This window comes from Coenobita brevimanus, chromosome 18, assembly GCF_032717465.1.
Source record: "Coenobita brevimanus isolate Jiangsu-jjx chromosome 18, ASM3271746v2, whole genome shotgun sequence".
Taxonomy (NCBI): domain Eukaryota; kingdom Metazoa; phylum Arthropoda; class Malacostraca; order Decapoda; family Coenobitidae; genus Coenobita; species Coenobita brevimanus.
The window spans coordinates 21,674,769-21,701,017 of record NC_136971.1 but is presented as its reverse complement, the minus strand read 5'-3'; the positions used below and the strand labels follow the sequence as shown (position 1 = coordinate 21,701,017).

General features: G+C 42.6%; 1 protein-coding gene across 1 annotated transcript in view; it reads right to left on the bottom strand.

Moving 5' to 3' along the window:
- The window catches only part of LOC145391411 (UPF0047 protein YjbQ), a 429,434-nt gene that overhangs the window by 303,499 nt on the left and 99,686 nt on the right, over window positions 1–26,249 (bottom strand). Inside the window, exons 2-3 of the mRNA XM_080266018.1 lie at window positions 17,340–17,434; window positions 16,092–16,133 (exon numbers count right to left, since the gene is read on the bottom strand). Of these exons, the coding sequence (XP_080122144.1) occupies window positions 16,092–16,133; window positions 17,340–17,434 (137 nt within the window). The remainder of the gene's footprint in view (window positions 1–16,091; window positions 16,134–17,339; window positions 17,435–26,249) is intronic.

Sequence of the window (26,249 nt, the reverse complement as noted above, 5' to 3'; positions counted from 1 at the left end):
TATGGGAAGGGAACGAAGGTCACTGGTATGTTTTCACGACCCTCCTCTACCATCTCAAACAGTCAGGCGGCCTGCCACTTCATCTCACATGTTTTCGTCGATATGTTTAAATCCTAATGTAACATGCACCCTAATTATGAGTAAGTTTCTTCCAATATGCCGGAAACAAACGTAGGTAAGGCTTAAGGAACATTATGATCATAAGAAAACAAACTAGAAAAATACAGAAAACAAACTAGAGAATATGAATTGAATTGGTAAGGTTATTAGGGTGTATGCTTGGACGAAAATTTACGAGTTTCACAATTATAGGGGACGAAATGGAACAATTATGTTTACTAATAAGAAAAAATACTTTCATCTCAAGTGTTCTCGTAAGGTGGCATTCAGTTCCACATTCTTTGTTCGATGTCGCTTCCCAACACATTTCGGACCGACAGAGCATACAGTTATTTCTGCTCCTTACAGTTAAGTGTACATTTATTGCACATTCTTTTGTTCGTTCGTGTATGTGTGAAAGAGAGAGTATTGATACAAACAATAATGTATTCCATTAACCCCTTATGGCTGCTAGCCTTGAACAATGCTTTACTGTACCAGTGTCAGTAACGTTAAGTTAGGGAGAGCCATAAAAACTGCGAACAATTATGGGAAGGGAACCAAGGTCACTGGTATGTTTATATGACCCTACTCTACCATCCCAAACAGGTCGGCGGTCCTTTCATCCCAGATGTTTTCGCCGATATGTTTAAATGCTAAAGTAACATGCACCCTAACTTTGTGTTTAAATTCTAATGTAACATGCCCCCTAATTTTCTTTCACGAATCATAACAAATCACAAGACGGGTTTAGGGAGGAGAGGAAAAAGCCAGGTGTACCAGACGAGTATTTTCACATCTGTAAGAAAAAGAAACTGACTTTATAACTTTGAAAAAATGGTTTCAAGGTCTGCCACGGGAGCACACAAATTTCTGAACTCACGAACATTGAGGATTTGAGGGGGGTAAACATACGCTTTGCTGTAAACAGTAAAAGCACCTTACCAAATCAGTTCATCCTGATAGTCTGTTATATTTTTCTGATTATTTCTGGGTTGGTAAATAAACATTTCTTGTTAAATCCTTCCCCGCTGTTTTTATCTGTTCTGGTGTGACAACTCTTTGAATCGTTAACGTAACGGCAAAAGACACTGTTCTAATCTAAGTGCTTAAACCTGGCCTAACCTAGCTTAACTGCCCCTAATAATGTAACCTAACCTAATCTTCAGTTGGGAAGTTGGGAAACGAAGTCCACATTTGAGTACGATGAGTTTCGTCCATTGTGCTGGAAACAATCGTAGGTACAGCTTTAGAACGTGACGATAATAACAGGGAGGAAATCTTTCAGTAAGAAAACGTGATTTACCGAACTGAATATAGTCTGAAAAATACTGAAACAAGCTGGAGGAATATACATTGAACTGGAAAGGTCTTTCTGGTACTTAAGTGTACATTTACCGGTAAATAAATCAGTCTAACAGTACAGTACTTGTGTTTACGCCGGATTAATTGTGCTTTCGGATTAATCAGGCACCCCTTAACACCATATAGCCCGGATAATCGGGCTATCTCTGTACTATACATGAATATGAAAAATAAAGAAATTAGTGAACATACTGTATATAAATGTAATGGTACAGTAGGCCTACAAGTTCACATGCACTTACCTAAACTTATAGTAGGTTCCTTATTTACATATGTACAATAGAAGGGGTTGATTGGAGTCTGCTACTGCTGGAAGAAGTCCACATCTTATGTGTACGCTTCTTGCTAACACCAGTTAACTTTCCACACATGGAGGCCATTTTCAAAGCACGCAGATGTTTATAATGTTCACAACACACGGCTGGTCCACTCAGGTGTTACAAAGCTCCTGTCTGATGTTACGGTGCTTATAGCACACTCGAATAGTAATTTCAGACGTATTTCGGTACGAAGTTCACAAAGCACACAGAAGAATCAAGAGAAGTCGGCAGCAGCACGGCAACAACTCGGAAGAATGGCGGAAGAATGGCGAAACAGATTCTCTTTCCCATGCTAGACTCACTACATGTTTGTCCTCTCTTTATGCTATAGGAGAAAGAGCTAGCCTCTGAGCTTCATGGCAGTGGTAGACTCGTTCCATCACTTTCACTATCTCACTCACTAAGGCGGGTAAAGGCAGGTAGCTAGTTGGCGAGCCTCATGGAGAATTTCAAGACTGACGAAAAAAATCGGAGAATCTGCCGAACGATCGGAGATTTTCGTAAATGGGACTATTTCTCAAAACTGCCGAAATGTCAGATTTGCCGGGGAATTGGATGTCGAAATATTGGACTTTTACTGTATATATATATATATATATATATATATATATATATATATATATATATATATATACCACTGTCTGACTCTCTTCTTCTTCATTTCTGCAACATTCGCGGCCTTTCATCTAACTTTCGCTCTGTTGAGCACCACCTCTCCTCCTCTAAACCTCACCTTCTTTTTCTAACGGAGACTCAGCTGTCTGAGGCAACTGACAGCAAACCCTTTTCTGTATCCTCCTACTTTCTCTATACTCATTTCAAAGCCAAAGGTGGCTGTTGTGTATACATACGCAACGACTTATCTTGCTCTCGTGTTCCTGAACTTGATTCTTCTGAATTCTCCACTCTCTGGCTTCGGCTTTCCTGTCATTCTCTGACTAAATATATCTGTGCTGTTTACTTATCCCCTAATTCTACTGACTATCAAAAATTCTTCGACTATCTTACTTCTACGATGGAACACATTCTGTCCATTTCTCCTTTCTCTGAAATCTCCATTCTTGGAGATTTCAATGTTCACCACCACCTTTGGCTCTCCTCTCCTTTCACGGATCCACCTGGTGAACAAGCCTACATCTTTTCTATCCTTAATGACCTAGAGCAGCTTGTACAGCACCCTACCCGTATCCCTGACCGCCTTGGAGAGAGCTCCAACATACTTGACCTCTTCCTCACAACTAATCCTTCAGCTTACTCTGTTAATCTTTTCTCTCCGTTGGGCTCCTCCGATCACAACCTTATTACCTTAACCTGTCCTATCGCTCCAGTACGGCCTGCGGACCCTCCAGGGAAACATCGTCTCTGGCATTTTGGAGCTGCGGACTGGGAGGCCCTCAGGCAGTACTTCTTTGATTTTCCCTGGAATGATTATTGCTTCCATGGCCGTGAGCCATCTGAGTGTGCCTTGCGCATTACGGAGGTTATTCTCTCGGGCATGGAAGCATACATTCCTTTCTCATATCCTTTGACTAACGCAAGAAAGCCTTGGTTTAATCACGCTTGTTCTAATGCTGTCCGCAACAAGGAGAAGGCCTACAAAAGGTACCGGAGCCAACCCACCCCTGAATCACATAATCTTTACGTTTCTGCCCGGAATCGTGCTAAGTCTGTTCTTCGCTCTACTAAAAATAATTTCATCCATACTAAATGCTCTCAACTCTCCAACTCGAATTCTTCCCACTCCTTCTGGCACCTTGCCAAAAATCTTTCGAACAACTTTACCTCATCATCCTTCCCTCCTCTTTTCTACTCTGATGGTTCTGTAGCTATTTCTTCTACTGATAAAGCAGATCTCTTCGCACAGACTTTCTCCTCCAATTCCACCTTAGACGATTCCGGTGCTGTTCCTCCATCACTTCCCCCCTCTGACTTCCTCATGGCTGACATTAAAATGTCTTCAGTTGATGTATTTTCTGCCATTACTGGCCTCAGTACTAACAAGGCATATGGGCCTGATGAGGTCCCTCCTGTTGTTCTCAAAAACTGTGCTTCTGTGCTTACACCCTGCCTAGGCAAACTATTTCGCCTTTGTCTGTCAACTTGTACCTTTCCTTCTTGCTGGAAGTTTGCTCTCATTCAGCCAGTCCCAAAGAAGGGTGACCACTCCCAACCCTCCAACTATCGTCCAATTGCTTTAACGTCCTGTATTTCAAAAGTTTTCGAGTCAATTCTTAATAAAAAAATTTTAAGGCATCTTTCCTATCACAACCTTCTTTCCGATCGTCAGTATGGGTTCCGTCAGGGACGCTCCACTGGCGATCTTCTCACCTACCTTTCAGACTCCTGGTCATCCTCCTTTCGGGACTTTGGCGAAAGCTTTGCCATTGCACTTGACATCTCAAAGGCTTTCGATCGAGTCTGGCATAAATCTTTAATTTCCAAACTGCCCTCCTACGGTTTCTATCCTTCTATCTGTACCTTCATCGCTAGCTTCCTTTCTGGTCGTTCTATAGCTGCTGTCGTAGACGGCCATCGTTCTTCTCCTAGATCTATCAACAGTGGTGTTCCTCAGGGCTCTGTCCTATCACCAACTCTCTTCCTTTTATTCATCAATGATCTTCTAAGCTGTACATCTAACTCTATCCACTCATACGCTGATGACTCCACCCTTCACCTTTCCATTCGGTTCCCGCAACGCCCATCTCAACAGTTACTTCAAGAAACAAGGGATGAGGCTATGGCACACCTAATGTCTGACTTGGCTCATATCTCTGACTGGGGTAAAAATAATATGGTTGTCTTTAATGCTTCTAAGACTCAGTTCTTACACCTATCAACCCGACAAAATCTTCCACAGGTATACCCACTAATGTTTAATAATATTCAGATTAATCCTGCATCATCCTTGAACATGCTTGGGGTTTCATTTACTCGGGACTTATCTTGGAAAGATCATATTGCATCTCTTGTAAAATCTGCTTCCAAGAGATTGGGTGTGCTAAGCCGACTCCGCTCTTTCTTTACCCCTGCACAATTGTTGACTCTATACAGGGGTTTTATCCGCCCCTGTGTGGAGTACAACTCTCATGTGTGGGGAGGCTCCCCACATACAGCTCTTCTCAATAGGGTGGAGTCAAAGGCTTTTCGTCTCATTAACTCTCCTCCTCTTACTGACTCCCTTCAACCTCTGTCTCTTCGCCGCACTGTTGCATCTTTATCTCTTTTCTATCGCTACTTTAATGGTCACTGCTCCTCTGAACTGTCTGCTTGCATTCCTCCACCTCTACGACGGGCGCGTAGCACCCGTCTGGCAGCAAACTCTCATCCCTTTTCTGTCCAACTCTCTAATGCAAGAGTTAACCGTTACTCCCAGTCTTTCATTCATGCAACAGGTCAGCTCTGGAACTGTCTCCCTCTGTCTGTATTTCCTCCTGCCTATGATCTCCAGTCTTTCAAACGCAGTGTGTCCAGGCATCTCAAAATGATCGGATCTTGAATTTGGCTCTCTATTGTATTTTGTTTTTCTCTTGGAGGGAACTGTTACTGCGGGCTCATGGCCTTTGGTTCCTTCTTCCTCGCATTAAAAAAAAAAAAAAAAAAATATATATATATAAATATATATATATATATATATATATATATATATATATATATATATGATAGCCCTTATATTTAACAAACCTCGAGAGATTGGATATCGAATTTAACAGACACTACAAAGGTCAAAGGACTTCTGCCAGGTATAATGAACAATGTCCAATAAATGGGTGCAACTGGTCATAATACGTATGCTTCCTACCCTTTATACTCCAACCTGGTCCGAAACTGCCCTAACTCCATTGTGATTGGTGAGTTTTCATAACAGATTACAGTAAACAGGAATTTGCTTTTTCGGGGTCAAGGTACCGACCAGAATAGTTCCTTATATATCAGGAAAACTCTGGACAGCTAGAACCGGTCCAGACTGCCTTACTCCAGACCAGGGCGGCCTTAATGTCCGCACGGTTTGTGTGTTTGTGCGTCAGTTGGTGGCAGGATGGCGACGTTACTACTGTCCCCGCATGCTCAGCCTCAGTCTGACCCCCATCATTTTCCCCCCACACCATTTCCCTGGAAGTCCCTGATATACCGCTCGAGAGTGCCGAGTAATAAGTGAAATATACAAAGTGAACATCTGGGGGCACTCACCATCCACTCACTCAATGTAGTGCTGCTCTTGGGTGTCTGCCCTGTCCTCTCCTCCATCCTTCTTTCCTTCCATCTTCTTCTATCTTTCTTTCCTTCATTCTTTCCTCGTCCTTCTGCTTACGGGTGACTTTACACTCCCTCTTCTGTCTTTCATTCCTTCATTCTTTCCTCTTTCTTCTGCCTATGGGTGACTCTACACTGAGTGACAAGCCAAATGGTTTCCTGTACACCAGGAAAGTATTTACTATGCTGGGTAGTAACCATATAACCAAATTTTGGCACCTGGTGGTTTAGTGGGTAATTATTGTGCTCCAATCGGATTGAGCCAGTGAAGGTTTATATCCAAGGGATGGTTGGGGTTTATTGCTCACGTAATGCCACTCAGGGATGAGTGAGGCTGGTCACTCTCATCTTTCTTAAATGTCAGGACCAACTGCCTAGCCCCAGGCTCCTACACTCCTCGTGGGGCAACGTAGGAGTGGATGATGGATGGATGGATGAACATCTTTAGTTTGTAAGACTGTAAATAATAAGGTGCATAAAGTGTACAGTATTTGAAAAGTTTAAAATCACGCTGAACCAATAAAGTATTTTCTAAATGCTAAAAAATTAGGAAAGGGTCTGCATTAATATTAATATTAACATAATTCTAGACATCAAGCATTAATCACTCAGTGCGCAGTTTGTGTGTTTGTGTGTCAGTTGGTGGTGGGCTGATGGCGTCACTATTGTCCCCCGTGTTCTGCCTCAGTCTGACCCACATCATTTCCCCGGATGTCCCTGATATACTGCTCAAGGGTGATAAGTGAAAAATGAAATATACAGACAGTGTGAACATCTTTAGTTTGTAAGATCATAAATAATAAGGTGTATAATGTGTATGGTACAGTATTTGAAAAGTGCTTAAAATTAAGTACACCACAGCATGCAAGGTACAAGCTACACCTTGTTCTCATCCATGATTCAGCTGCTGCCAAAGAAGACAATGAGGACGAGGATTCACTGTTCCTTGATGATGACTCTGAAGATAATAGGTAATGATTTTGAAGCCTTTGCTCTGAAGGATACTTCACCAGGTGCTGATTGATGATAAACACTTGACAGGATGGGGGGGATGGGGAAGTAGGGTGAGCCAAGTGAGACAGAATAGTTACATAACAAAACATATTTTTTCATTACTTATGAGTTTTATTGTGTCCAAACCTTGCTTAAATTTTACTGTTATGCAATAAATTATTTACTGTGGCATTTCAGAAAAGTTAAGCAGGAAATGGGATATTGCCACGAGTTAGAAGTAACTGTTGGGGTGAAACAGGATGGTGGCCATGATGCTTTTCATGTATGAAAATTTCTTGTGTGTGTTATATATGGCCTATATCAAGTCTAAGCCTTGCTAAAATTATACTGTGTTATGCAATAACTTATTTATAGTGGCGTTTGAGAAACGTTAACAGGCAAATGGAATATTTCTCCACGTTAGACGGAACTGGTGCAGTGAAGCAGGATGGTGGCCATGACGTTTTTCCTGTATGAAAATACAGTGACCTCGTACAGTGAACATATTCAGAGTAAGCAATTTGCCTAATGAACGAGCAGGGGGTAATCAGGGCCACAAAACCATAATGAACGAGTTGAACCCCAAGTGAACGAAATCGGGAAAAGAGTAGGCCATAACCACTATCTCCCATTTTGAAAGACACCCCCCCCCCCAGTAGATGCTGCACAAGAGGCCAGATCTGAGCAAAGTTTTGAGCAGAAACCAATGGAGGATGAAGATTTGCCTGTCTATTTGCTTAAGATCAATAACATTCTGGCAGTGTATGTTTTGAGAGAAGGAGCCAAGGCAATTGAAACCAGCTACCTTAGGACATAGGAAGTGCTCAGTGGAGTAGAGACCACTTTTCATCATTACATTGAAAGGCACAATACGGAAGTCAATAGAAGAAAACAAACACTCATCACATGCTACTACCGAACTCAAGAACAACAGGAACCAGTTGCCTCTACATCACCTGCTACACATCCTGGGAAAGACAATGATGATGTGATGTCAGTGGTGTCATCTTTGGACTTTGAAGGTTTTATGGGAAAGGCGAATGAAGTAGAGGCACGTGGGGAAGTGGTTCAGTCAAGTGGTCAGGGGAAGACTCGTGACGGGAACGAGGGAGTGGAAGGAGATGTGGAGGGGACAAACTAAGTGTATCTCCCTGCCTCGGAACCACCTGTATTCAAGCCAATCTGGGCCACCATCTGCTCCATTTAAGGCAAATAACCATATGTTTTATATTCTATATATCTGAACTGTACGTGTTTGAAATATGCCCTTTAGAACGTCTCTATGACTCAAAAAGTGGACTTTGAGGGAACGGTGCCACTCATATGCTACTTTTCCCATAAGATATGTTGTTCACAGTGAACGAATTCACAGTGAAAGAGCTCGTCTGCTGCCCATAAACCTGTTCACTGTGTGAGGGCACTATATCTTAGCAAGGAGAAGTCCATATGTCTCTTTTATCGGAGTATCCCTTTTTTTTGGAATGGCTTAGGCACCAATTAGTCCGTTCTAGTGAGGTTTTACTGTGTGTGTGTGTGTGTGTGTGTGTGTGTGTGTGTGTGTGTGTGTGTGTATATATATATATATATATATATATATATATATATATATATATATATATATATATATATATGTACATAATAGAACATGGATCAGTTGGCACAAGGATTGTGTGGGTAAGACTGGAAGTTGGATCACAAATGTGTGTGATTGTGTGTGTGTATGAGCCAATGCAAGATCATGCAAGCAGAGTGAGAGAAGAGTTCTGGACAAATGTGGAAGTGTGTATGGAAAAGTCTGAAAGGAACGAGATCTGTTTTTGATTGAAGATATGAATGGAAAAGTGGGGAATGTAAAGGTGGATGGAGTAGTTGGTGAGTGGGGTGTGCCTGCAGAGATGGATGAGAATGGCAGTGTGTTAGTGGACATTTGTGCCGGAAAGGGGTTGGTGATAGCCAATACCCTCTTCAGGCATAAAATGATCCACAGGTATATGTGGCGAGTGATGAGAAAGGTGGGAGGTGAACTGAATGAATGGAAGGCAATGAATGATTGTGTATGTGTGAATGATAGGATGAGAAGGTGTGTAATGGATGCAAGGGAATATAGAGGCTGGGGGAGTGGACTTTCTGACCACCACTTGGTGGTGGGGAGAATCAGGGTCCAAATGAAATGAAGAAATAGAAGAACGGAAGGACAGGAGGAAATAGTGCACACAAGGAGGGTGGAAAGGTTACAAGAGGATGGAAATGAGGCAGACTATAAGACAGAAGTGGTGAAGCGATTGGGTAAATATGGATTGCAGCAGGCTGGGGACGTGGAATGTGTGTGCAAGATATTCACAGAAGAAATCTGTGCAGCATGTGAGGTGGTGTGTGGGGTGAAGAGAAGACAAAAGGGGGTGCAGGGAACAGCATGGTGGAATGAAGAGGTGAGACAGGCTGTGGCACAAAAGAAGAACGCATATAGTGAGTGGATGAGAAACAGGGGCATGGAAGAAGTTGTGAGACGGAAGAAAGAGTTATAAGTTGAGAGGAAGAGAGTGGAGAAAGATTAGTAAGTGAGAGTAAGAGGAGTGTGGATATGGAACTGGATGGAATTTGAATGTAAAGTGGAGGGAATGTAAGAAAATGTTTTGGAAAGAGGTAAAGAGAGTTAGACAGGGTGTTAACAAAGTTGGTCGGGGAGTGAAAGATAAAAATGGTAGGAAGAAATAACGCACAGTTACAGTAATACATTACAGTAATCCCTCATTTATCCTGATGTGCAGTGTCCGGACCTGTTCATTGTCCAGATACTGGACCATGGCTCAATTAAACTATTATCCGAATTTACTTGCTATTATCCAGATGTAAAAGTCCCCGAGGGCTTCGGCCGGCCAGCCAACATGTTCAAACATTCAGTATCGCGGCTGCTGGACTCTAGTCGTGAGCAGAAAATGGGCCATAACCCATAACCTGAGCTAAAATGTCTGTCTATCCCTGTACTGAACAAAGTCGTGGGCTGGTCCGATCACTCACAGCAAACCTCCAGCACCTGAGCAATACAACGGTAAACCGCAAGTAGTGTCTAAACGTCCGTACCCATCCCTACCAAATGTCCAAAGTCATGCGGCCACCAGGCTAAGTTGCCACCATCAAACACAGACCACAAGCTACGAGTACATGTTCGGTGACAGTGACCGTCCGTCTCTCTACTGAACGTCCAAAGTTCCCTGGTCACCGGGAGTTTTGTCACCGAATGGCCACCAGGCGTCAAACAGACCACAAACCACAAGTAAATGTACGGTAAAAGCCTGACAGAATGGTGAAAATCCTGCCCACAGCCATGTTTCTCCCCCCCCGTCCCTCCTCCATATCCTCCAAGCTCCCCCTCACTCCCTAAGTCCCTCCTCTCTTTTGCGATGATAGAACTGAATTGTGTGTTTCTAAATTTTTTTGTGATTTATTCTAATACTATTGGTTTGTGAGGGTCATTATGAACATGCATGAGGACACATTTTGTAAAGTGATGGTTGATGGTTGTCTGAGTGATTCGTTTGAAGTCAAGTCCGGAGTAATTCAAGGTGGTGTTCTATCGCCTTTACTATTTATATTGGTCATTGATTACATTATGAAACGCGTTGGAACAGAAACCGGTGCAGGTATACTTTGGGGAGAGAACAGGAAACTTTTGGATTTAGATTATGCAGATGATATAGTTTTGATTTGTCATGGGCCAGAAGAGATGCAGAGAGTGTTGGACTGTTTGGTGAGTGAAGGTCGCAAGGTGGGTTTGGTTATTAATTGTGGAAAAACTGAAATAATCAATATGAATATGGAAAATGCGCAGGAATGTGTAATTGGAGGTATGGTTGTAAAGCAAGTTGATAGGTTTAAATATTTAGGTACTTATTTAGCCAAGGATGGTTCTTTGAACTTTGAATTCGAGGAAAGGTTAAAGAAGGCTAACCAGGCAATGGGAATGCTTAAAAATATTTGGAATAATAACAATTTCTCTGTGCATACAAAAATCAAACTTTATAAGGTAATGGTTAGGAGTATCTTAATTTATGGACACGAGTCTTGGTACAGCACAGTGACTATGGAAAATAAATTCTTGGTGTTTGAAAATAAAGCACTTAGAAGAATATTAGGAGTTAAGTGGTGGGAAAGGATACCAAATAGTAGAATTAGAGAAATAACGGGAGTGCAGCCGATCGATGAATATGTTAGATTCTCACGATGGAAGTGGCTAGGACATGTGTATAGGAGACAGGGAATAGTACGAGGTACACCAGGGTGGGTGGCACTTGGTAGGAGAGGTAGAGGAAGGCCAAAAGAGACGTGGGTGAGGACAATGAGACAGGAAGCTGGAGATGAGTGTTGGGGAGATCTTGAGGAGTTAGCACAAGATAGGATGTGGTGGTGTGAGTTCATCGAGGCCCTATGCATCCCCGAGGGTGCCACAGGAAATGATTGATTGATTGATTGTCTATTGGTCATATGGAAATTCCGAAGTGACTAAGACAAATATCATGAAATTCGGCATCTAGACATGTGCTTAACTCTTGGAAGGTGCTAGCAAAAATTTTACACTAGGATGGTGGGAAGTAATATGAAGGTAAGTTTTACTCTTGAACACTAAATTCTCTCTGCATTTCTGTGCTTTTACTCACAATTTTTCTGTATTTTTATTTGCTTATAACATAAACACCAGTGCAGATGATGGTACACCATTTATACCAATATAACCAATTTCCGGTGGAATACTTGGCCACGGAATTTTTTGTGTGTGGCCAATGAGCAGTTATCACTGGTTTAGGACTTGGTTGAGGGGGAAACCCAAGGCTCAAAAACACATCCCACAGGTTAAATCTACCCCAAGATACGATACTTTGCCTAGTGATGGGTTTTTATTTAACCAAATGCATTGTTAACCAGGGTATGCCTGTACTCCATTAAGATGATCTTGGAGGGTGAACATCGTGAGACTGTGCGATGGCACAAAAGCAAGATGATGGCCAAGCCACGCTTTGGTGAACTCAACCAGGCCTGTCAGCAGCAGTTCCGACAACAGCATGCCAGTGGCGTGATTGTGCATCCCACTGAGCTGAAGGCTGCAGCCACCAAGTTCACTAAGCAACTGGGTATCACAGATTTCAAGGCATCTGAAGGTCAGCTGACTCAGTTCAAACTTCGACATGGGCTGTCAAACATGATTATCTATGGTGAAGCATTGGATGCAGAATGGAAGAAACTGATGAGTTTCACACCATGCTTTTGATTGACAAAGAAGGGCTATGTCTCAATCAGGTTTATAACGCTGATGAAACTGATCTGGTCATCAGGTCTGTCCCGATTAAAACCTTGGCTAATGAGAAGAAGTTGTTACCTCGCACAAGGCGAGCAAACAGCACGTCTCTGTTTCGTGTTATGCCAACGCAACAGGCTCCTATCATCTGAAACCTGTTGTAGTGAAGCACGCCAAACAGCCATGCTGTCTCCAGGGGTAAATGGATATCTCCCAGTGATTTATTTCCACATGCTAAAGGCTTGGTTTACAGCCAAGATCTTCAATGACTGGTTCTACAATCATCCTGTGAAGGAGATTATCTTTATCAAATGAAAAATCTTGGCCTTGCACATGACCAAGTGAAGGCTGTACTGCACTTGACAATGTTGTTGTTCATCTTTCTGAGATGGAGCTGGTTGAAGAAGGAGGTCATAATAGGGTCATGCTCTTGCCCCCTAATTTGACCTCAATCTTGCAACCTATGGACCAGGGTATTATCGCAGCAACGAAGCACCTGTACCTGAAGAGGTTTATGGAAGACGTGATGATTGTGCTAGAGAAGGAGGAGGGGGGCAGCCCAAGGCATGGGCAGTAGGGGGGAGGGAACCTTGACCAACCTCAATTCTGCAATCTACAACTAGGTGCAAGCTTGGAAGAAACTCTCAGCACTGATGCTTGAGCATGGTTGGAACTAGATCCTCAAGGGTGAAGAGACCATTTTTTACTTTATCGGCTTTGAAGCTCAGAACTCTATCCAGTGTATGGAAGCTGCAGAACATGTGACTGAGAACACAATCCACAATTGGCTGGAAGTGGATGAGGGAGACCCTGGGTAACAGACTCTGTCCAACCGGGAAATTGTGGAGTCCATGACTGCAGGAGGCACCAAGGATGAAGGAGATGAGGAAGAGGATGACAACAAATTGGCAGAAATCTTGAGGCTCCAGCAGGTTCTTCATGCAGCAGACATCCTTCTCGATTACTGCGAGCATCCTAATCGACAGCCTATCTTTACCGATGCCATGGCCATGGACCTGCGACAGGACTGTGAGAATGAGTTGAGAGGGATCCCCAGACAATCCTCCATCATGTCCTTTTTCCATCCAGAGATGCTTGCCACTTCATCATCACAGCCCTCAACCTCCGTGCGTCATCCTCTGTTGCCCCAGCCTTTGACCTCCTCATACTGGCCTCTGTCACCCCAGCCCATCGTTCACCCCGGCCAGGCACCACCACGACCACTTTTTCTTCACTTCAGCCATGGCACCACCATCAGCCTCATCGACTGCGGTGTTTCCACTAAGGTCTCGCCTCAGTTGGAGGCCTCATTGGAGCTCCACCTGACACCCTCTGCCACTCTACCTCCACTAACTATCCCAGCACCTATGGCAGAAAACGAGACTGAGGTGATGGAGCTGGAGTAATTTTGGCGAAGTCATTCGCCACTAGACCACATGGGATTAAGTCATTACTGTATTTTTTTATATGCTCAGTTTTCATCTTTTACTCAAGGGAAAGTTTTTGGGACAGAGGGCTGAGACGATGAATCACAATATCCAGCTCAAAGCTGAATGCTAAGATGAATATGCAGCATCCAGAGTTTCACTTCATTCGGCATAGGGCTTGGCTGAATTACAACGGATAATTGAGACTTCACTGTACATACAGTAATCAATTATCCGTTGTCGCAATACCTGGCCCAACACAATATGTGGCGTTTTTTGCTCGGCTCTATTATAACAATATCCAGCAAAATTAGGCAATATTCAGCTCAGAAACTGGAAGCAAATGGTGGTACTATGCACTTTCCGGCAGCAAGATGTATCATCTGGCTCAGACATGGGGCCCAATTGGCGCATGGGTAGACCCTGCAATGCGCAAGCCAATCACAATGCATTGTGGGAGCAGCTCATCCAATACACCAAGCCTACCATCACTTCCTCAGTCTCTCTCATGGATGCTGTACAGTGAGGGTGTATCTGAGTGCTCTACATTTGTGACCCATGAAGTGGCTAGCCCCTAGTGTTGTGACTTATTCTGTGGCCTCCCATGCCTCACTCATTGCTGGAATGCTGTGACTAGCCTTGTGGCTCCTCATGTTCTGTGCCCTTGTGCTCTGATTACTGTATAGTGAGGACGTATCTATGCGTACCTACCCTCCACTGATGCCAATTCTAAGCGAGTACAGTATGATTATGGCTACACTATGTACTGTATTACCATACTATATATACTGTATCAATACTGTATTGTATTTTATGCCTGATTTTAATCTTTTACTCAAGGGTAATATTACTGAAAAGTTTTTAGGACAGACAGTCAAGACAAACAGCCGAGGGTGGTAACACATTATCCGGCTCAACGCCGAATGGATGGCTGATTGGGGGTACCTACGCAATATCTGGCATGGGAGTTAACCAAATTATGCCGGATAGCTGAGATCATGGTATTTACAAACACACACACACACACACACACACACACACACACACACACACAATCCACTATGGGCTTGCATAAGCCACACATAACTGTTGGCAGACCCATCATGTAATACTATAATCACAAATCAAGTTATCATGCTCAAATAAGCTTATGGGAAATTTCAACTGGTTCTAACATGTAACTGGCTACTCTACTTTTATACGACTTTTATCACCACCTACATAACTACAGTACTGATTAAAGTCTGACACTTTTGGGCATTTAGCAGATAACATATGATTACATAATGTACCCAATAACATGTACTAGAGTATAGGCACTAGGCACAGAGGACTGCTGGGTACAGAGTGACCAGGAGAGTGATTGGTCTGTGGGGTTTACTGAAGCCTGGGTGGCAAGGCCAAGCAATGCTATATTCACTGCTTTCCAAAAGCAGCTCTATCATTTCAGTTATCAATCATTGCTTCATTGCATACTTTCTCTGTTGCTTTGGAGCTAAAAACAAAAAATATGACAATGAATAATTTTGTTTTCATGTCGGAGATCAAAGAACCTTGCTTTGAATCTCCCCAACCCAGTGGGTAAATCAAGGATTTTAATGTAAGATACTGTTCCTGATGAAATACACTATTGGCTTTAATTGTCTGCTATTAACTGTTCTACAAGTCTTTACTAACAGCTTGCTATACAGACAGCCAGCAGCTATATAATTAAGATAAAGAATATTTGGACACTAAGTTATGCTGAAAAATATTGAATGGTGTCATAAAATTATTGTAAAATTAACACAAGTTCCTACTCTAAGAAATTCCCACTATTTTCCATTACAAACTACAAATAAATGCATAGCACGGATGAGCTAATAATCCCACACAGGTAACAAAACTGACATTCTGAGCAAATGAATTCAGATATACTGGCAATACTTAATACTGTACTATACATCTACTACCAGCATATATTGTGCCAGTTATATACATATGTACTGGTATCATACCAGCTTTGATTTTAGTAGTCATAATTATATTTTCTGAAAGACAGTACAAATTGCTTTATCAAAGCTTAAGACTCGTGCTGAAGATCATACACCATTTAAATGTTGAAACTAGGTAAACCGTAATATATACCCTGTATAAAGATTATCTGGTAAATTATTTGCAAAAATTATCTGAAACTGAAAAATTTTGCATAATTTAATAAATTTTCAAAAATTTTTGCATAGGAAATACATAAATATATGAGTAAAATGCAGCCCCTTCTTGTTAAGATGCTCACAAATTTTAAGAAAAGGAAAAGTTGCATTTGTTATGGGTATTATTATGTGCAAAATTGGAAAAACTGTTTACCATATCATCGGGGCCTTCACAGGAATGTCGATATTGCATCCCCTGGAAAAAAAACAAATGGAAGTCTATGTTAAAAAAAAATCTAAAAATAAAAATACTATGAAGATTTACTATGCAGGGTGGGCAGAGGCAAAAATAAGGGATGGGAGATGATGGTCTGGAAGGAGATGGGAAGTAGATATCACTGGATGGGGAACAGGGCAGGAGAAAGGGGAGAAAGAACTGGTCTATAAAAAAATGATTCACCAAAACAGGGCTAAATCCAGCACCCTTTTTGTTTTGAATAACAAAAAATATATAATACATCATACTGTCTAGCATGCAAAATTATCTATGAACTAATCAAGCCATTAAGTACATACAAGTTCTAAGTTTAATGGCATATTTTTGCACAGTTCACTGGGGATTAGAGGGGAATTTACCATTACTGTGATATCCAGCTGCACCTACAAAGCTCCGTCGGTGGGTCTAATGGGAAGGCAAGAGAAAGACACCGATCCTTTTGTGGTGCCCAGTCGTCTCAGTAACTCTATAAGTGCTGTAGTTTACAAATAAAAGATGGGCAGGAAGAAGGGGTGGATGAGAAGGGAAGGAGTGGAAAAAAGATGCTCCAGGAGAAGGTACTGGAGACTAAAGGAGTGGGAAAAAAAGGTGCTCCAGAAGAAGGTACTGAAGACTGAATTGGAGTGGAATAAAAGATGCTCCAGGAGAAAGTACTGAACTCTAAAATTTTGCTTAGATTTTTCAACAGCTCAAAACAAAAAAGACAGCTATTCAAGTACACACTACTGTATCTGAACATGAACTGCATTTACAGCATATATCAAGTACATATCTAAAAAAAAAAAAAAAAAAAAAAAAAAAAAAAAAAAAAAAAAGTATGCCAAGTCTATACCATATATTAAACCATATCTACAGTAGGATTCATATATAATTTAACCCTGATAGTAACTGCATGAAAATAATGAAAAAGTCTATCAATCAACAGTATTCCTAATATCAATCATGAAATAGCTAGAACTTGATGCAAATGCACACAATAAAACTATAAAACAGCCATAGGCTTCATTTGGCAAGCTGTGCTAAATGTCTACCTGTATCTTGATGTCAGGACAACTAGCTATATAACAGGATAATGAAACAGATGGATAATGAAGCCTGATGTATAAGTATAAAGTTAATACTGGACAGGCAGAATGGATGGCTAATGAATTAAATGACTTGATAATAAGCAACATGCGAACATACCTCAGGCACTATTTTGTTGAGCATCATCTCCATGTCATCTCTGACACATGGGTCCCAGTTCTCATTTAGCGCTAAGCTGGCCGAGGTGTGAAGAACTGGAAGATAGTTTTTGTTAAGTTTAGGTCTGAATCACAGAGACAGTTCCATAAAATAAAGCACTGTGATAATCTATAAGTTTCTCCCATTTGGCACAGGTAATGTCATTAACCCCTTCAAGCATCTAAAGTTTTCTGTAAGTTTGTGTAACATGATCAGTGAAAAAGCTACGGAGGCAACCTGGACGCACGCACAAAGGAAAACATTCCCATGGATTTTACTTGCCCTAGAACTTTTTTTTTTTTTTTTTTTTTATGCACGAAACAAGGAAGCAAAGGCCAGGAGCCCACAAACCATTCCTTCCAAGGAAAAAACAAAAACAATACATAAGAAAGCCAAATTCAAGATCCATTCATTTCAAGATGCCTGAACACACTGCGTTTGAAAGACTGGAGATCACAGGAAGTAGGAAATACAGACAGAGGGAGACAGTTCCAGAGCTGACCTGTCACATAACTGAAGGACTGGGAGTAACAGTTAACTCTTCCATTAGAGAGTTGGACAGAAAAGGGATGAGAGTTTGTTGCTAGACGGGTGTCACACACCTGTCGTAGAGGAGGAGGGATGCAAGCAGACAGTTCAGAGGAGCAGTGACCATTGATATAGCGATAGAAAAGAGATAAAGATACAGGCATACCTCAATTTACGAACATAATTGGTTCCAAGAGGCCGTTCGCAAGTTGATTTTTTTCGCAAAATGAAAATCAGTACTACATGTACAACATAAAAAACACTGTACTATTCACTGATCTGTCAGTAGGGTTTTAAATGTTCTTAAGCAGTTTATTGTATTATGAAATATAAATGTGTAAATTAACACAAGAAATACACAAGAAAAATATACGGTATAAGACACAACTTTGTTCCTGCTATTGTCCGATGCCTATTTACAACTGACAAAAGAAAATGGAACGTTTGCCACCTGCGAAGATGTGGTGTGGCAAGCATTTCATTTTGTTTTGTTAGTTGTAAATATACATCGGACATCAGTGATAACAACGTTATCTTATTTTATAAACATTACTGTAGCTCACCTGAGGGCAGACACAGCAGGACTTGCAGGAAGTGAGAGGAGGACATCAAGAACACAGCACCCTTCACATGCTTAAGACGCTCCTTATCCTTAACAATTGTCCCCACAGCATCTGTTCATCCCAAATGAATCCGCCACTGCACTAATTTTTCACCTCATTCAACATGCTTTATTATTTCGAGATTTTGTTCCATAGAGATGGCACGTCGCTTCCCAGATGAGCCAGAAGCACCACTATCTACACACTTGCATTTATCAGCCATATTAAAAGGAGTGAAAGTAATAAAAGCACAACGAGCAGCAATCCTCTCTCCTCCAGGTGAACAAAACAAAAACAAAAGATGGCGGGTTAGCCTCCTAGCACCCACATTGCCACCTAGCCTCGCAACTACTGTCACCCGCCACATTCAAAAGCGGTCGCAACGGGCCACTACAAGCTAAATTAGTTTTTCATGGTTATGTTCGTACCTGTGAAATGTTCGTTATTTTTTTCATTTTTGCATTGGTGAAATGCTTGGATCTTGAATGCTCGTAAGTTGAGGTATGTTGTATTTTTTTCATGTTTGCATCTTTGAAATACTTGGATCTTGAATGCTCGTAAGCTGAGGTATGTTGTTATTTTTTTCATGTCTGCATCTTTAACCCGAGACGTTCCGTCGACGTATAGGTACGTTGCAACATTTTGCATTTGCCAGTCCCGTCGACGTACTGGTACGTCGTGCAATTGCAAGGTCCCTAATTTGCACAATTTTCAATTTTCACGCGTGATTTTTCGTACGTATACACGGGACACCTTCCTCTATTCCTCTACAAGATGCCAGGCAGGGACAATGCCTTACACCGCATAACCTCTCCCCCCCCCCAATGTCTCGGCAATTCACCTGTTACCAGTGACCTGGCCAATAAAGACATTCAGGGCCAGAGTGATTCCCCAATCGATGACAATGTGGAGGACAAAGTTTACATAGCAAAAAGGAAGAAACAGTCAGAAATGATGATCAGGTAATGTGGCAAAGGAAGGTCAGGAATGGTGATGAGTTAGTGAGTGAAACAATGCTTATAATGCCTATATTACTGTTTGAAAACCAACATACTCTCGTACTACATATAAATTCGTACCAAATAAATGAATAAATACCGTTTATGAGTGGTGTGGAATAGTTATCCTCCCATAGAACTCGTTTTCTTTACAGCCAGCCTGATAGAAAACCCTGTAAGGTAAGAAGGTACTCCTACCTGTATCGAGTATTTTAAACCTCAGGTGAGTGATTTCTCTATGAATTTTCGATGTTTCTCACCAAAAGCGGAGGTTTTAGCCAAAAAAATAAAATTTCCAAAAATGCTCAGGACTGGGGGGTGTCGGAGGTGCGAAAGTGCTCGGGACGTGACGGGTTAAAATACTCGGATCTTGAATGATCATAAGTTGAGATATGTCTGCATTGGTATAAATTGTATACCACCATTTTTGCTGATGTTTATACTCTATGATAAGCTAATAAAAACACACAAAACTGATGAGTAAAAGTACAGTTAAAGTACTGAAATGTTGTGAGAAAAATGTGTTTCCACAGTGAAAGTAACTTCCCAAAATCCTACTGCAACATTTGGCTGCACCATGCAAGAGCTATGCATATGTCTATCTGCAGAATTTCATGAGCTTTCATGTGGTGCCTCATGAATTTTGATACAACCAATAGATTTCAAGTAAATTGCCAAAAATTGCATGTGCGCACCCTTCACCCCCCCTCCCCCACCAAAAGCCGAAAGAAAGCCAACAGTAATCCCTTTAACCCGTTAACTGCGCATCGCAGTTTTTTGGAGGTGTCCATGGTGCGCAGACATAGGGGTAAAAATGAAATTTCCCAAAGGCCAAATTTTGTCTTAGAAATTGAGAGAACACATGCCAAAGTATATAGTAACGAAATATCAGCTTAATATTTACCTTTGTAAAGCCATGGATGAACATCGAAGTGTCTGATTCCCAATTGGAATGTATGGTTTTCGTTTACTTTTTCTTTTTTGGTTTCGGTTTTGAAGGCTCAAACATGCTTGCATGGGTCGGCCTTGGTCACCATGGCATTATATTCGAAATTCACCTGCGCAGCCAGGGCTGTATTGAGCAGTTGCACTCTGAACAGCCCAGGCTGTATATTGCAGTTAACGGGTTAAGACCCAGATGCCCAAGACCCGACCACCCAAAGTCCCAGACATTTTGGGCTTGGGTCCGTTAGTCCAAGTCTCGGGTTATTCCCTAAGATATCCAGACAACTGACACACACATACACACACACACACACACACACACACACACGTCAGGTCTCCATATTATAATTACAAATCATAACAGATAAATAGATAAATAGATTGATAGAGAGACAGATAGAAGCAGGAAGTCAGATGATGAGAAGGTATTGTGTCTGCGAGAATCGAGCAATGCTAAACATGCTTACACACTCTTAACTCAAGGAATGCTTTATAGGCACACGACAGCGCCTCGTGACCATACACACACATGCACACATACTCACACACAGGTTTCTGGAACTTTCCAACCACAGTGTAACACACATAACACGAACCCTGCTACACCAGAATTTAGGAAGCAGAGGCAGAAGGAGAGGGGCCACAGAACAGGCAGGTAGTAGGGAGAAGGGCTTAGCAACATGGAAGAGAGAGCGAGAGCGAGACAGGGAGGTAGCTAGCGGGACTCTACTTTATACTTCACTCGTGTGTGAGAGACTTTGTTAATATTTCCAAGACAAATAAAAATAGTCCCATACTCATCTTTACCTCTCCTGTCATTGCATGACAAATGGGAACGAAGATTATCTACTTACAAATCTACTCACTTATAACAACTGCTTGTCCACAAGTCAAATATATATATAACTTCTCTACAAGTTTATACAAAGTCTTTTAAGACAACACACACACACACACACACACACACACACACACACACACACACACACACACACACACACACACACACACACACACAAATGGTATTCATCCCTACTCTAAATTTACCGCATGGTGATGAACAGCTGTGTTGTGGCACGTAGTTCTGGCGACGACCACTAGAGAGGCCCTGCATCCTCCTCATTTCCCACCTACCTACCGTCATGACTGCACACTCATCGGCATGGCTGCCCACATGCTCATTTTTGTGAATAAACGGTGACTAAACTGCAATATCTCGCCACTAGACCACATGGGAATTTAAAGTGTTGTGCAGTGTTAAGAAATCAGAATTCAGAATGCAAAGGATTTAGTGCAGAGTGAAAAACTGGCGTGCTGCAACTGGCATGGTGCAAGTAAGAAAAAAATGTGCAGTGTTAAACAATTACAATTCACAGTACAAAGGATTAAGTGTAGCGCAACACTGGATTACTGTACGTGCTTCAAGTGCACCTTCACCACTGTCAGAGCCACAAAGAGGCGGGTTAATCTTCGTAATGGCCACGGACGTGTCATAAGTACCCTGTACACTGCTAAATATTTTCCTTACTCACGTCTAATTACTCATTCTCTGGTTCCTTTTCATTTATTTTATGGTTTTTGTCCCTTAATTGAGTGAACAGGGTCTTAAATAGGTGCTGTGTATGTCCTGTAGGGAGTTATTTAGGTGGTTTTCAAAGTTAGGTTGGGTTGGAGTCTGTAAGTACCTGTCCAGGGACATTTTTCCCAAGTCCCGGACAAGATCAAGTCCCGGACGTTGCCTGGGCTCTATTGCGTCAGATCTTGGAGAGATTACTGCATTTGTGAGTGTTGGCATTGATATAGACACACTCCCCTATGATGCAGCATAGATTGATACACTTCATGCTAAAACTTAATTTCTGGTGAATATTTTTGTCCAAAACTGCCTAATCAGCATCCCCTCAGACCAACTCTGACAAGTGCGTCATAGGTTCCTCTTCAGACTAACACTGCTTTGACTCATTTCACATCATCATGCAAGAGGGGGTTAATAAATAATTCAAGCTATCTACAGTACAAATTATATCATTCAGCTTCTGGGAGACTTTTCTAACAATTACCTCCATGAGTACTAGGTCTCCCACAAGCTAAAACTTAATGATGAAAACAAGATTAAAATGTAGCCTCTGAACAGAAAGGGTTAACACATAACTACAGTTTACTACTACTATTACTACTACTACTACCAATAAAAAAGAATAAAGCAACAGTTCTTCCATGCACTCTACAAACATTCAAACTTTTACCACTTCAAGAACTGTGATATCACTCATATACAGAGAGACCTCGCTTTAACTGACCAATTTTATTCCTGACTTCGGATATAACTGACCCCTTGACCCTACCCGACATTTTTCTTTTTTTTTATACCAACCCAAGGTCTGGTACAGAGGGTGCATCCAGCAACCTACCACACAAATTTGTTAAATACTGAAACCAGGTATTGAAATGAGGGCCAATAATTGTTCTTTACTGCTTATTGAAACAAGAAACACAGGCCAAACCCATATGCAGTACAGTACACCCTTTCTTTATTGTACCCCACTAGATTGTATATTGGATTTAACGCCTGACGTCCTAAGCTCGTCGATCGAGCTTTTTGCGCAATTTCTTGAAAGGAGGAGCAACGCCAATTGTGCAACATCCACAAAAAACTAGCAGCAGCTGGCTCCACCCTGGCTGTGATGTAGATGGCTTCTAACCAATCAGATCTAAGTGTTGGACACACCAGAGGGGGAACCCAGGCCTGTACTCAGGCAGTGGGGGATGTACCCCCCACCATGTCCCTCTACCCCACTACCATGTTACTACCCTACCTCCCACCATTCTTACCACCACCACCACCCCTCCCACACCCTCCTCATGCATCCCCCCCTCCCACGTGGATCCCCCCATGTCCACCCCCAAGTCATCTAAGGGGAGGGTATTTCCCCCCTACCCTCCCTCCATGTCCCTGTACTCCACTGGGGCCCTTCTTTTGTGTCTGGTGGTGGTCGCCTGCCATCCCTGCATCCCCATATACCCCCTCCTGGCCTTACCACCTCCCATCACCACCCCCCACCCCCACCCCCTAGCATGCAGTATCTTTACCTCCCCGGCCTCGAATATTTTGCTTATTTTTTTATGCTTTATGGGGCATGTTTCTGAATCATTACCTGTAATTTATTCATGTCTTTGCATACAGATATGCATGCCACAATTATTTAAGCTATCTTTATTCGAAACCAACTCAAAAATGAAATTTTATTTTCCCTAGCTAGATTTGACAGCTCGGAGGGTAGAGGAGGAGGGAGGGGGAAGGGGAGGGGAGGGGAGGGGAGGGGAGGGGAGGGGAGGGAGGGGGCTGGAGGTATGGGGAGGGGAGAGGAGGGGAGGATAATTTTTACTATTTATCATATTTTTATTACGCGGGGTTCATGACCATTTTCCTTAGCTAGATTTGACAGCTCCGCAGGGAGGGGAGGGGGAGGGGAAAGGGGGAGGGGAGAGGAGGGGAGGGGAAAGGGGGAGGGGAGGGGAAAAGAGGAGGGGAGGGGAGGGTAAGGAAGGGGAGGGGAGGGGAGGGTAAGGAAGGGAAGGGAAGGGGAGGGGGGGGATTGGTGGTGTGGGGAGAGGAGAGGAGGCGAGAATAATTTTTACTATTTATCATATTTACTGGGGGGTTTGTCACCATTTTACTTTTTTCTATGCACATTACAATGGTTATAACATCTACACACACCAAAAAAAACTGATTTTGGTGATTTTGGTATGTATTTTTGTGAAGAAAACAGGTGCGAGCAGTGTATTTTCTTTCTCGCCAGGGCTGTGACGGGTAACTATTATCAACTTTGATGGGCTACAGCTCAGTAACTATTGGGTCTAGGAGGGTGGGGTTTCCGTTTTCAGGTGTGTAAATTCAAGCTCTATAAATCGGGTATAAAACTTTTAACCTTTGAGAAAGTAAAAAAATAGGCCTGTTTTTGCATCCTAGAGGGTAGTCGAGGCTGAAGAACTGCATACCCCAGGGGGTTAAAGTACACTTTGACGTCTCGTGGACAAGCCATCATACATATCGGATTCCATCCGGTAAGTGGAAAAAATCATATGGACCTATTGGAACACTATGGGCCCATCAGACACTTTACCTCAAATACACGGGCAAACCCTCAGATCCGGTGCACTGCTACACGATGATTCGTTAGACAAAACAAAAGAAATGGAGGACCACTCCCACAGTCTGAATGGCTGTCGATTTGCTTGTCCGAACACTCGACCCCCACTAGGCTTGAAACGAACGTGTCTGAATGCATGTGTGGTAATGCACGGGGCTCTCCCGGTTTTCCCTCCATCCCATCTCTTCTCCTTCCCCTCCCCTAGGTCCCTCTCCATCCCCCACTACACTCAGCACTTCCAGGCATGTCTCCCTCCACCAGCCATAGTTGTCTCCCTCTCCATCCCTCCACCCTCCCCCACCCCAGCTTGTCTCGCCTGTGTGTGTGTGTGTGTGTGTGTGTATTTACCTACTTGTATTTACCGAGTTGTGATATACGGGAAATGAGCTATGCTTGTTGGGTCCTGTCTCTGTTTCTTAATAAGTCAAATTCTGCTTTGAACTCATATAAGTTTTTACACCGGATGATCTCTTTGTCCAGGCTATTCCACAAGTCTATGCATCTATATGGTAAACTATATTTCTTGATATCCTTCAAGCAACTTGGCTTTTTCAGTTTCATTCAATGTCCTCTTTTATTACTTTCCCATCTAGTACAAACAGATCTTTTCTGTCAAGTTCATCTGCTCCTATCATAGCCCTGAACAATGCAATCATCTCGCCCCTCTCACCTTCCTTCTAAGGAAGGCAGATCCAGCTTTTCCAGCCTCTCTCTGTACAACAGATCTGCCAGGCTAAGGACGATCTTGGTTGCTGTTATTTATATTCTTTCAATCTTGTTTATATCTTTCTTTTTATGTGGGGACCATACTACTACCACATATTCCAACCTGGGGCAGATCATGGCTATTATTATTTTTTCATCATCTCCTCATCCATGTAATGAAATGCTATTCTTAAGTTAGTCAAGGGATTATATGTCTATCTAACTGTCTTGTTAATGTGTTTTTCAGTGACAAACTATCCTAAACCAGCACTCCCAAATCTCTCTCGTCTCTCGCTTTTGTGACTGGCTCATTACCCATCAAATACAGTGGGCTCGCACAGTGCGCGTCACCGCAGTGCGCGATTCGCCTTGTGCATGAGTGACCAAAAATCATAACCAAAAACCCTTTAATGCGCGAGTTTACCACACAGAACGCGAGGCAGAGGCAAGGAGTGGCTCAAAAATGCCATTTTCTACTAGTGCGCCACCACCCCCCACAGAGCACGTCATGTGTCGTCATGTTGATGTGGAGAAATTCCCGGGCATTCTACTGCGCAGCTTGGGGTACAAGGGAGCGGGCACGCCATAACAGTCCCGGCTCGTGCACTGTGCGGATCCGCTCTCTACAGCTAACCTGTCGTGTACAACGTGTGGTGTTTTTTGTGCTGCCTGTACTTCGCCGCACCATGGCTCCAACCCCAAGAGTTAAGAAACTTCTGATGCACGCCACCAAGTTAAAGATCGTTACGATGAAGGAGGAGGGTCAGGAAAACACGGCTATCGGGAGAACCCTGGGACTGGCTGAATCTACAGTGAGAACTGTGTGGAAGAACCGTGAAGCCATAAAGGCTGTAGTGAAGACGTACGGTGCCTCTGACCTAGACTGCCGTTCGAGGGTGGGAAATCATGCTATGATATTAATGGAGCGCTATCTTGCCA